The sequence below is a fragment of the Bidens hawaiensis genome, unplaced genomic scaffold (genome assembly GCF_021521415.1).
Source record: "Bidens hawaiensis isolate Kalapana, Puna unplaced genomic scaffold, B.hawaiensis_p1.1 tig00025808_1, whole genome shotgun sequence".
NCBI classification, from domain to species: Eukaryota; Viridiplantae; Streptophyta; class Magnoliopsida; order Asterales; family Asteraceae; genus Bidens; species Bidens hawaiensis.
In genome coordinates, this window is record NW_027494145.1 from 195,864 (window position 1) to 209,609 (window position 13,746).

At 36.2% G+C, this 13,746-nt stretch overlaps 1 protein-coding gene and 1 pseudogene across 1 annotated transcript; one reads left to right on the forward strand and one right to left on the reverse strand.

Moving 5' to 3' along the window:
• The first annotated feature begins 304 nt into the window (after positions 1-304).
• On the forward strand, positions 305-4,915 carry LOC143572346 (protein STAY-GREEN homolog, chloroplastic-like; annotated as a pseudogene).
• Positions 4,916-6,432: 1,517 nt separating this feature from the next.
• Positions 6,433-7,744, reverse strand: LOC143572334 (expansin-A7-like). The gene is made up of 2 exons (XM_077057525.1): positions 7,549-7,744; positions 6,433-7,055 (listed from the first exon to the last, which is right to left on the reverse strand). Exons 1-2 carry the CDS (start codon positions 7,742-7,744, stop codon positions 6,433-6,435), a joined length of 819 nt encoding a protein of 272 aa, XP_076913640.1.
• Between the last annotated feature and the right edge of the window lie 6,002 nt (positions 7,745-13,746).

Genomic DNA, 13,746 nt, shown 5'->3' on the forward strand with positions numbered 1-13,746 from the left:
CGCCAATATATGTCACCGACGAAGTATTGCACTATTCTCAAGTATTGTCTCATGATTCCTGTATTCTCGGTTGATTATATATGCCTCGTTTGTCGCATGCAAGGTGTGTTTGGACACATTTGGTGAGCATGCAATACATTATAGGAAGCTCCCTATTTCAAATACCAACATGACTTGGTTAGAAATGTTCTTTTTGACACATTCGGGCGTGCCAAGATATCAGTAAAAAGTGAAGCACTGGTGACCCGTTGGAAGGAAGATTAACACTCAGACCAGCTGACATTTTGGTCACTGATGAATAGGAATGAAACACGCGGGTGTGGATCTAACAGGAGTTTCCTCTCTTGTGGGTGTGAGGAATAGCCTGTTTACGATGGACCAGGTTCCCTTAAAAGCCGATTCATGCAAAGTGATCAAACACAATAAAGAGTACGTGCATTGACAACCAACACGTGTTTATTCTCTTTTCATTTGATATTTTTGGTTCCTTGCATTTAAGGCTGTGGAGCTACTTAACTGCGTTCAACGAGTTTTGTCTATTATAAAATTAAAAAATTGTCACTTGATACACCTAGTCATGTACTAGGCTTCCACCATTGAAGACACGTCAACTTCACCAAACATTTAGGCAACCTTCCTTCTTACTCTTAATTATATTGTGCCCATAATCTTCATTGTGTGTGTGCAGAAACAAATGGCTTCTTTAATATATTCATCATTTCTGCATAAGAGTCATCAAAACACCATTGTTATCAACAACAATATAAGAAACTTCAAGAACCATCAAACCCTTGTTCCTGTTAATAAAGATCATTACTTTTTTCATTTTTTTGAATCTTTTCTTTATGGGTATTCTTGATTTTTTTTTTTTAAATATAGGTGGCAAGATTGTTTGGGCCATCAACATTTGAAGCTCCAAAACTGAAGGTTTGTTTATCGGTGTTGATGACAAGAAGCATCCTGGGAAGCTTCCAAGAACATATACAAACATAGTGATATGACTTCTAAATTGACTCTGGCAATCTCTCAAACCATTAATATTTCTCAGGTAATTTGATTATGGGAAAATTAGAAAACAAATTTCAAGTTTAGGTGTCATTTGCAAGAAATTCCAGAAATATGTATTATAAACTAGTCATGACGAGTAGTTTGTAGAACCAATTAAAGCTTGTCGCGTGCCCTTAAATTAACCATAACGAGCACGTTCACTAATAATTTACTTGTCACGACTAAATAAGCTTCGTGTCTCGTAATCAACGCCCACGAGTAATTCATAAGTCCTTTAGTCACGACGAGTAGATTGTAAGGTTAAACTAGTCGCGACGAGTTAACTACAAATATACTACTCGTCTAGGGAATGTAAATCGGGTAGCGACTAAATGACTTATGAATTACTTGTGGGCGTTGATTACGAGGCATGTAACTTATTTAGTCGTGACGAGTAACTGATTGATGAACCTGCTCGTTAAGGTGTGACAAGTTTTAATTGATTATACAAACTACTCGTGTGTTATCAAAATATATTCGTCACGACTAGTTTATAATACATATTTCTGAATTTTCTTGCAAATGGCAAATAAAACTTGAAATTTGTTTTCATAAACATTTATTTTCGGAATTTTCTCTTTGATTATTTATTTTTGTTAATGAATTATTGATTTGCTTTTGTTTGTTAGTTGTTTAATAAGTTAGTGCATTATAAAATAGAGGATTATTGTACTATTCTTTAGCAAGGGCCAATCGTTTTAAATGTTGCATTCGAGTTCTGTACTTCCAGCAGTTCTGAGTTCATTTCTATTCATTTTATAGCAACTGACGGTCCCAAATTTTAAAAAGTTGGCCTCCAATGGTCCCCCGTTAAAAAGGACTTAACAGCGTTATATTTTTTACCGAATTTCAAACTAATGTTTTAGGGTTTTTGATCGGAATGAGGATGCGAGTCGATTGGTGTAAAACTTAGCTTGAAACGTTGATCCAAAACGGCTTGATTTTTGTTATTTGTAAGTTCAAAGACCCGAATTGAAGCATTGTTTCGTCGTTTTGGAACGTCGTTTCGAACTAAGTTTTACATTAGTTGACTCGTATTCTCATTTCAATCAAATTAGCTTGAAATTCGGAAAAAAATATAACGACGTTAAGTCCTTTTTAACGGGAGACCATTGGGGGCCAACTTTTTTAAATTTGGAACCGTTGGTAGCATTAAAATGAATAGGGATATTATCGGCCAATATTAGGGATTATTAAAATTCAATAAACCTTTAATTAACCACAGAAACTATTGGTCATTTTTATTTATTAGTCTAAGAAAAGTACTCAATTTTTTAAAAAAATATAAGTTATGCTTTTACATGGTAAATCAAACTATTAATCAAACTATTAAGATTAATAATATACTAAATTATATTTAATAAAAAAAGCACATTTTGTTTTGTCGGTGCTATAGTTATAAATGTCTAGTTTAACATCAGGACATTTAGTTTTAGGATCCTAAGAAATTTTTTAACGAAAAAGATCACAAGTTTAGAATATGCGTTAATCCCCAAAATTGTCAAGCCATGCGTGCCGTTGATTTTGCAATTAAGTGATGACCATATTATCTGATTACGTGTTTACTGTTGCAAGGTTGGTATAATAAATTATATAGAGATGAAGTTATAGCGGAGTGGAGAGAAGTGAAAGGGAACATGTCTCTTCATGTTCATTGTCACATAAGAGGGGTGGGGGTGGTTTAAAAACCATCACTTGCTTCCACCAATACAAGTGTGTCACCTTATCCTATCACTTTCCATCACTAGTGATGGAATTTTAGTGGGGGTGGTGTTGTGTGATGAAATTTTTTTTTTTTGATATTTTTTTACAACTTAAAAATTAAAAACAATATTAATTAAAAAAATAAAAGTTACATTAAACAATCTACTTCTCGTCCGAATTCGAAAATTCCAAACCTAAAGAACCTACAAGTTCAACTAGATCATATTTCAACCGATGGTGAATATCTTCGTTCCACAAGTCTAATTGCACGTTCTCAGGAACGGGAACTTGAGTAGGAGTATCCGGCACCCAATCTGGAGAAATTGCACGTCCGTCTTCTTTTATTAGCATATTGTGCAATATGATGCATGCATATAATATGCTAGAGATCATGGGTTTTTTCATTGCACGAACCGGTCGACTAAGTATGCACCATCTACCCTTTAAGACACCGAAAGCTCTCTCGACATCTTTTCTTGCTGATTCTTGCAACTTCTTGAACGCCTTTTCCTTGACCTCGACAGGAAACGAAAAGGCTTTCACAAAAAACAGACCATGCCGGGTAGATACCATCGATAAGAAAGTAGCCACGTCTGTAATATCTCCCGTTGACAAAATACGGACAGAAGGGTGCGGTACCATCTGTCACGCTTTGAAACAACGGTGATGTGTATAGAACACTGATGTCGTTGTTTGAGCTAGGAACACCAAAACAAGAATGCCAAATCCATAAATTATTTGACGCAACCGCTTCAAGGACGATAGTCGGTCATTTGATATCACCCCTAACATACGCCCCTCGAAACTCCCGTGGACAATTCCTCCATTCGATATGTGTACAGTCGATGCTACCGAGCATCCCTAAAAACTGTCATCTAGCCTCATGCGCGGCGTAAAGACGTGTAATGTCGTGTCTTGTTGGTTTTCATAGAAACTCTTTGCCATACAATTTAATAATCGCGTTACAAATTGCAGACATTCACGTGAAGTTCTCTGAGACATTTGTAAGTATTTATCGAATTGATCGGGTGGGTTACCTGTCGCTAATTGACGAATAGCGGATGTGCATTTTTGAAGCGCCGTAAAACTTCGTTTGCCCCTCGCGTCGTAAGATTCTTGAAACCCGCTACAATCTTTAAAAATAAAGATTTTGACAAACGAAACCGATCCCTGAACGTCTCGTCATTGTATTTCGGCTCCTCCACAAAATAGTCGTTCCTTAGCACTTCGTGGGCATGTATACGATCACGATCCACCATTTTTTTCTTTGGATGGCTCGGGCCTTCAAGTTCGTTATATAACAATGGGAACCATTCAACAATGTCGTCGTCCGAAGACGAAGAGCTATCGGTGTCTAGCGAAAACGAGTTGCTCGGAAAATCCATATTTTTTTTGTTTTGAACTGAAGTGGTGAAGAAATAGGTTTTTGTAGTAGAAGATTGAGAGTGTTTTGAGTTGGATTTGATTTTGAGTTGGATTGAAATGGTTGTTAATTTATATTGTTTAATATTTTTTTTTAATTACCCAACCCCAACGTTCAAATTTATTGGTATTCACCCCGTGATGGCCATCACGGCCGGACCCCCATCACGCGTGATGGGGGGGGGGGGGACCGGCGGCGGTGTTCGTGATGCCATCACGCATGATGGCCGTGTATAACGGACCACCCCCACTCCCCTAAGGGGTGGCCATTTGCTTCTTAACGTGTGTGCTCGCCATAGTTTCCTCATCTTCACCAAAGAACTCCTTTTGGTAATTATTTAGTAATTCCCTACACAAGTATTAATCCATAGCGCAAAACTCTTAAGAGTGTAAACACTTTTATAATCGTTGGTAGGTACTAAAGGCGTTTGCTTATAGAGATGAGAATTTGTTAAAGAACTACCCAGAGTTGCAAGAAGCTTTGGTTTGGGTCTACTTTCACTCAAATGTTCGAGAATTTAATCGAGTTGAATATTGGGGTCCACTTATGAAAGCGTTGTTGTTATCGTCATCGAGATCCTCCATTGTCGATGGAGGATCGAGCAATTGGGAGGTACCAAAAACATGCATAGAAGAATGTTCATGTTGTTACCCGTCAACGAGTTCAATCCCTTGGTCTCATGATCTTGTGACGAATCAACATGATGATGAGACCAACCAATGGTTGCAACAAAAGTTTTGATCAAGATTCTTTGGTATTGTTTATTTGTGAAGATTATGGTGATGAATAAAATAACAATAATATTTGGTGATGAGGCCAACAAGTGGTTGTTGGAAATAATGGAAATAATGTCTAGTAAATATGGTCTTCTAGATCATTCTTTGAACCTAGCCAAATGACAATGAAAAGTCTCCATAAATTAAGTAGTTATTAGTAGTTATTTGATGGATGTAACTACATAACATGAAAGGACACTTGCTTTTTGATGCCTTGCTTGCATATAAATAGAGAAACAATCAAACACCATGACCATCTCATATATGCACACAATCTCCATCAAAACTAAGGCATCTAAAGGAAAGTAAGAAAGATTAGTATAATGGCTTTATTATCTTCAAAGATAATCATTCCTACAAGTAAGTATGGTTAATAATTCGTTTATCTAAAGTTTATGATTGAGCCTGCATGTTAGTGGTTCTTAACATTGCTCATGTTCTTACGATATAATCAACAGTGGTTGCACAAATCTTTTGATTAGGGTTCTTTGATTTGGTTTATATGTGTGTAGACTATGGTGATGAAAAATCAAAAATGAAATAACAATAATATTTTAACAAAATTTCAGTTATTGTCTAGTAAGGAGGACTATTTGCTATTAGATATATGATTGTGTCTCCAAAACCAAAACGATACGTTTAGTTGTTTGAGGGTAAAGTTAAAATGTAAAGGAAGACAAAATGAGAAGTGTGAGAAGCATTTGTGGCAACAAAGAAAACCCTTTAAAAAATTTTAAAAATAATAAAAAAAATCATAACTCAATATATAAATAAAAGAAGAAAAAAAATTTAAAAACTAAAATGTTTTCCCCGTCATTCCTGTTCCAAAAAAAAACACCGCGAAAAGACACAATGCCGAGAAAAAAGACACAATAACAACATAATGATAAACAAAAAAAACACAATAGATCGCAAAATATAACACAATGCTGAACAAAATATGACACAATGTTGAGTAATATAACACAATATCAAGAAAAAAAAGCACAATGCCAAGAAAAAAAATACACAATCAATGACGAAAATAAACACAAAACACAATGATAAATAAAAAAACACAATGATCTTTTTCATTCAACATTGTTTTTTTAGAACGAGGAAGACGGTGAAAACATTTTGGTGTTTTTACATTTTTCGTTTTTGTATTAAAATTTGAGTTATGATTTTTTTATTAATTTTTCATTATTCATTATTTTTTTGAGAGTTTTTTTTATTTTGCTACAAATCCTTTTCATTCTTCTTATTTTTGTCCCTCTTTTATAGAATAATCTGACCCGTTGTTTGAAACTTAGAAATTATTAAAATTATTCTAAAGCAAAACATTATATTATTAGAAACGTTATATATAGAACTATACAACAAACAAAAAAAAATGCATAGTTTTCTTATTATTGAACAAGTTCGATTCTTACATATGAGAATCAATGACACAATAGCAAAAAGTCACCGCCCCAAATTTTATAAACATATTGAGGTGACTGGTTAATGAAAGTTAACATTGCCTTGGTATGTCAATCCAACATTCCAGTTAGCCGGGGCGACATTGTACGCTGTTATGGTCTGTTTGGTTGTGTACGAAGTTAGTCTAAACGACAAAGCTTGACCACGAAGTGTCGCAAACGCTTGATACGACGCTCCCCAATTATGGCTCATGCTTATCCAACCCGTCTCGGTTCCTTTAACCCACATGCTCTTGATGTCACCCGCACCACCAACGTTCATCACATACACCAACAACCAGTACCCATTACCTTGGAACGAAAACCTAAGACCGCCTTTCCTCACACAAGGTACCCTACGATACATAATGGGTACAACGCCCGCTTTCCATTGGGCTATTTTCATGAAAGCGGGTTTAGCCATGTCAAAATGGGTTCTAGGCGGGTTGCACCATCCACCGTTGTTGGAATCCTTGGACCAATTTGGCGGGCAGAGGTTGGTGGCCGTAACGGTGGCTATGCCTTTTGAACACCATGGAGATTGGACACACCGTATTTGGTAACATTGTCCACACGCGTAACCATTGTTAAACATTGTTGAGCTTAGCGCGGCCGTGTTTGTACCATATCCGTTAGTCATCAAGTTCCCGTATCCACAAGCACCTCCTGACATAATCAAAAGAGTCGTTATGCGAATGCGATTATAGTAACGAAGATTTTTGGACCCTATACGGGTCCAGGACTCGACAAATAAATCACCTGAATTTGCTATGTAAAAAACTCGTTTTTGTTTAAAGAAAAGATGAGTTGAACCTCTAAAATTATTTTCGGACAGGAGAAAATTAAAGCATAATTTGTTATTTTATTTTTATTAATAACATGAATTTTAACTTAGGACAACATGAATGTTCATATGAAAACATAAGTATTTTTCTAAAGATAAGAATATTACTTAGAACAAGACAAATTATTGTTCTAAGTCTTACGCTCCCTTAACCAACTGAGATACACGGCGGGGACAAAACAAAAAGAAAAATTATGAACGTTGTTTTTGTTAGTTTTAATAATTCTACCTTTAAGAATTAGAAATTGACACTCTTAATGCATCTATCTATGTGTGTATACATTTTAATGTCATGTACACAAAAATAAGTAGTACCCATGGTTGAAGACGCAGACTCGTCTCCATAAAACGTGGCATGGGCGAGAGTCCAAGCACTTGGACGGTACACAACCGGTGCTCGTGCATGAGGGACAGGAGCATACGCAGCTCCAACTAAAACTGATCCAAATGTGACGAATATCGAAATAACAAGGAAGAGGCTAAATATTTTTGAGTGATGAAATGAAGCCATTGTTGTGCACTTATGTTGTTGCAATATTGCCTATTGACTTCAAAATTATTAAGAGATATTTATAGGCACAAAAGTTTAAAACAATGCTACAAAAGAGTTGGTTTGTGACCCTCACGAAGAGTTGTGTTTTTTTTTATAAGTCAACTTTGACTTGTTTTTATTAAATTCAAAATATGAAGACTTGTACGAAGTAAAATTTAGTGACAACGTGCGAGCAGGTTTTAATGTTATTATATTGGCAAAGCATAGGTTGTCGGGTGACAAAATCCATAAAAATGATTATCTAAAATAGGCTTGTGCTTATGTTAGTTATTAAAGTAATATTATAGCGATCATAAAATAATTAAAATCATACTTGGTGATTAAAAAACTTAAAATTGAGGTAATCCAACTTCGTATTATTTATAATAAAGAAACATAAATTGTCATAGTAAGTATATTTCTGACTATATCAAAATATTACAAGACTTGCGACACACAAATCAAATATGTATAGACAACACACATATATAGACAGGTTCATGTGTGAAATAATTTTCCCGTACAAAGCATAAGGAGTTGCTAGCGATGTGACATGGGTATTTTGGACGATTGCATATATGTTTGTATGATTACGCAACATGATTATAATTACACAATGTCATATATGTAATTAGTCGGCATATTTATAAAATTATGCATGGTTATAATCAACATCATCAATATATGAATAATTACGCAATATACTCATATAGTTAGACGACGTTCTTTTTTTTTAAAGGAAAATCATATTTAGTATAAGAATACGAATACTATACTTGATTAATATAGGAATACCAAGTTTAAAATAATTTGACTCTAAAAAGACTAAAATATATGTTCCTTTGTACAATGAACTATATAAAAGTCAATACAATTATAAAAAGAAAATGATTTAAGTTTTATTTAATCCAAGTAAAGTCAACAGTAGAGACTTTTTTTTGTTTTTCCCTTTTTAATCACTTTAACTATACATTATTATTATTATTATTATTATTATTATTATTATTGTTTTTGTTGTTGTTGTTGTTGTTCGTCAATGAACTAGTGATGAAGTGGTAAGAAAGAAACTTGGTGTTTCATATAACCCAGGTTCGATTCTTACCTCATCACTTAATTTCAACAGCACCACCAGATGATAATAGGATACTAGGCGAGTGAGTAATGTTCACTAGTTAGATCTTCGAACTAAACGAGTTTTATCTCACTACCGCACTGTCGTGCCTTCCAGCAAGTGTTCACAAACATTAACCTTATGTGAGGATTTTTTCTAGATACGAAGACTAGTGTTTCCCGATACGATGGCGTTAAAGTAGTGTTTCCCGATATGGTGGCGTTAAAAAAAAAAAAAGAAAAAGAAAGAGAAAACATGAAGTTAGGGACAACGGGGGCAAATAAATCAAAATTAGGGCACACTTTATCCACTCTCCAAATCCACTCACTCACGCTATCGTTCGTTCTTCGCTAAAGGTAATAATAATAATACTTTTTCATTCTGCAATCTGTTGATTTCGTGATCCGCATCAACATATTTGTGCTGAATTTCGTCACATTTCGATGTGTAAGTTGTTAGTTTTCACTCGAACAATTTGATAAATGTGTTGCTTGTTGTTCGAATCTAATTGATGTGTTTCACACTTTCAGTAGCAATGCGGTTAAGTAGGTTATCTGTTGGTTAGTAGGCGGTGGTACTTGTAGTAATCTAACAGTTATCATCTGCAATTTGCGTCAATTTAGGGTTTAACCGTTGTTTAGGGATTCATTAGCATTTTTACTGAATACTGGTACTGTACGGTCCGGTAGTTTTCGTTTTTCATGTTTTTGGCATCGGTACCATTCGGTTTTGGTACTTTTAATAGTGGTTGTAACTGAAAAAAGTCGGTAGTAGTGTTGTAGAACTCGCTAGGCGCGTATATATATGCATATTTTTATATGTAATTTTCAGTTTTATATATACATACAACATATACACGCATTTTTATATGTGATTTTCAGTAACATACACACACAGACAAACACATATATTTGACTTAGTTTAGAGTTTAAGTGTTGTTTAGGGATGAGCAGTTTATACAGAGTACTTGTACTGTACGGAACATAAGCAGTAGCGGTATCGGTTTTTGTTTTTCATGTTTTCTGCACCGGTACCATTCGGTTTTGGTACTTTTAATAGTGGTTGTAACTGAAAAAAACGGTAGTAGTGTTGTAGAGCTCGCTAGGCAAGCGTATATATGCTCACATTTTCGTATGTAAGTTTCAGTTTTATACATACATACATACACACGCATTTTTATATGTGATTTTCAGTAACATACACACACAAAGAGGCAAACACATATATTTGGATTAGTTTAGGGTTTAAGTGTTGTTTAGGGATGAGAATATTTCACTGAATATTGGTACCACTAATCGTTTTTCATGTTTTCGGTATCGGTGATTTTAATAGTAATGGTACCGATCAGTACTGAACCATAAAAATCGGTAACGGTGTTATTGAAGTTTTTTTTTTTTTTTTTTTTTTTTTGACATATTAAGATTTTTAGGCACAGTGTTTTTGAAGTCGCCAGGCGCGTATGTATTCACATTTTTATATGTAATTTACAGTTTTATATATACATGCATGTCATGCATACATACATATATGCACACATATATTTATATGTAATTTTTAGTATTATGCGCACACACATTTTTATATGTAAGTTACAGAGTTTGGTCGGAAGTTTGGTCCGATTAGACCTGTCTAGGGGTGATTTGGACATACTAGCGACTAATTTGGCCGTCAAGTAGGTTATGTGTTGGTAATGCGCAGTAGTTGTAGTAATTGTTAGGTTCGGAGTCACACACAAACACGAATACAATAGTAAAACCGAAAGAATAAACGAAAGAGACACAAGGATTTAAGTGGTTCGGTCACGGTGTATGACCTACGTCCACTGTCGATAACTAGGGTTTTCTTATTATTGAGTGATACCAACTTACAAGTACAGGAGAGAATATATAGACTAGACAATTAGGGTTTAACCCTTTAACTAAACTGGGCCTGATTAGAGCTTTTGGGCTTGGCCAAAACTCAAACAGCTTAATCTCCTAATTCTGTCTATTCGTCTAAACCGGACCCGACCCATGATGGATCGGAGACCACAACATAACAATCTCCCACTTGGGCTTCGAGACATCTTCTCTAAACCACCACTTGGATGCGTCAAACATTTCAACCTGCTCCCATTTGGAGACGTAAAATGTCTTCACCAGCATTGCCTTGTACATGTAAAATGAAACCCATCTGGTTTTGCACCTCCTAGTTACCCTTCGCCTTCTCAACATTATTCCTGAAGGCCTGCTGAAGCTCTGCACAGCTTCAGCTTATCCAGCATCACCGGCTTGGTGAACATATCTGCTGGATTCTTAGCACCTGAGATATTTTTCAAACTGAAAACACCATCACTGATCAAATCTCTGACAAAGTGATATCTCCTCCCGATGTGCTTAGTCTTCGAATGATAGACTGGATTCTTCGCAAGTTTCACTGCACTCTCATTGTCACAATATAAGAAGAACTCTGCCTGTTTCTTTCCCAACTCTTCAAGAAAAGTTCTCAACCATACTAATTCTTTACTTGCTTCAGCTGCTGCCATATATTCTGCCTCAGTGGTTGATAAAGCAACACTTTTCTGAAGTCTGGACATCCAACATACTGCTGTTCCCCCAACTGTGAAAACATAACCAGTAGTGCTTTTAAACGTCTTCTTACATCCACCCAGATCAGCATCTGAATAACCCCTGAGAAATGTATCCTTCCCCTTAAAACATAACCCCAAACTGGAAGTACCCTTTAAGTATCTGAGTAACCATTTCACCGCTTCCCAATGTTCCTTTCCCGGATCCGACATAAAACGACTAACTACCCCGACAGCATGAACAATGTCTAGCCGTGTACAAACCATGGCGTACATGAGACTGCCAACAGCAGATGCATACGGAACTTTAGCCATCTCTGTTCTTTCTTCCTCTGTTCTGGGAGACTGGTCTTTGGTAAGTTTGAAATGACTTCCCAGAGGTGTGTTTCTCGGTTTAGTCTTCTCATCATTCATCCTGAATCTTTCTAACACTTTCCCTATGTATTTCTCTTGGGATAGTGTTATGGAGCCATCTTTCTTTCTGGATATACTCATCCCCAAAATCTGTTTGGCTGGACCAAGATCTTTCATCTCAAATTCATCAGACAACTGTTTCTTCAACTTGCGAATCTCCTTCATATCAGATCCTGCAATTAACATATCATCTACATAAAGAAGTAGAATGATATATGAGCCTTTAAACTTCTTTAAGTAGCAGCAATGGTCGGCCTCGCATTTCTTGTACCCAGTTCTCACCATAAAATCATCAAACTTTAGGTACCATTGCCTAGGTGCCTGCTTCAGACCATACAAGCTTTTCTTCAATTTGCAGACCCATTTTTCTTTCCCGGCAACCTGAAATCCCTCAGGTTGTGCCATATAGATCTCCTCGTCAAGATCACCATGTAAAAATGCTGTCTTAACATCTAATTGCTCTAGATGTAAATTTTCTGCAGCAACAATACTTAAGATCAATCTGATGGTGGTCATCTTCACAACTGGAGAGAATATTTCATTATAATCAATTCCCTTCTTTTGCTGGAAACCCTTGACCACTAAACGAGCTTTGTATCGTTTAGACCCATCATGTTCTTCCTTGACTCTATAGACCCATTTATTCTGTAGAACTCTTTTATCTGGTGGAAACTTGGTTAAAACCCATGTCTGGTTTTTACTCAAAGAGTTCATCTCCTCCTTCATAGCATGCTCCCACTGGAGCGAATCTTTCAACTTAAGTGCTTCATAATAACTCTCTGGCTCACCATTTTCAGTTAAAAGGAGATAATTAACTGAAGGTTTGTAACGTACCGGCTGTTTAGAAACTCTGGTGGACCTCCTAACCCAGTGCTGAGGCGGGTCAGGTTCTTGTGGAGACTGTTCATCCTCAGACTCTGAACTCCCACTGTCAGAGACTCCCTCTGACTCTTCATTTCCACCAATATCATCATCTTCAAATTCAGGAACTGTGGTTTCTTCAGTTTCTGTCTCGGGTTCGGTAGCTGACTCAACTGTCTTTTTCTGAGCATCAATTTCATATTCAACCTGCTCTTTCTGAACCCTTGATTTTGAAGTGTTTCTATCTTTGTATAACTCAGCCTCATTAAAAGTTGCATGCTTGCTTCTGACTACTTTTCTGCTTTCTAAATCCCAAAGCCTGTAGCCCATTTCGTTTGACCCATATCCAATGAAAACATATTTTTTAGCTTTAGCATCTCGAGGGATGGAGAGGATGGCCATTATAGCCCTTCTTGTAAAGTTATCCTTGCTTAGCAAAGAAGCGAAATGCCCTTCTTTTCTTTATTCCAACTACATCTTTTGTTTCAAAGGGAAGCTTGTCATTTTTCACTAGATCATAAGCGCTACACCCAAAGACTTTCAAATGCTTATAATCTGCAGCTTTACCTTTCCACTCTTCTTCTGGTGTCTTGAAACCCAACGGTACTGACAATCCCCGGTTAATTAAATAAGCTGCAGTGTTAACTGCATCTGCCCAGAACGTCTTTGGAAGCCCGGCATTAAGTCTCATACTTCTTGCCCTTTCATTTAACGTCCTGTTCATTCGTTCTGCCACTCCATTTTGTTGAGGAGTGCCAGGGACTGTAAAGATCATCCGAATACCGTACTCTTCACAATAATCACGGAATTCTTTGCTAACGTATTCACCACCGTTATCCGACTTCAAGCATTTCACCTTCAAATCAGTTTCCAATTCAACAGCAGTTTTCCATTTCTTAAAAGTATAAAAAACATCAGATTTATTTTTAAGAAAGTAAACCCATACCTTGCGTGTCGAATCATCAATGAAGGTGACATAATAGTGCGATCCTCCCAAAGAAGAGACTGAAGTTGGTCCATAGACATCAG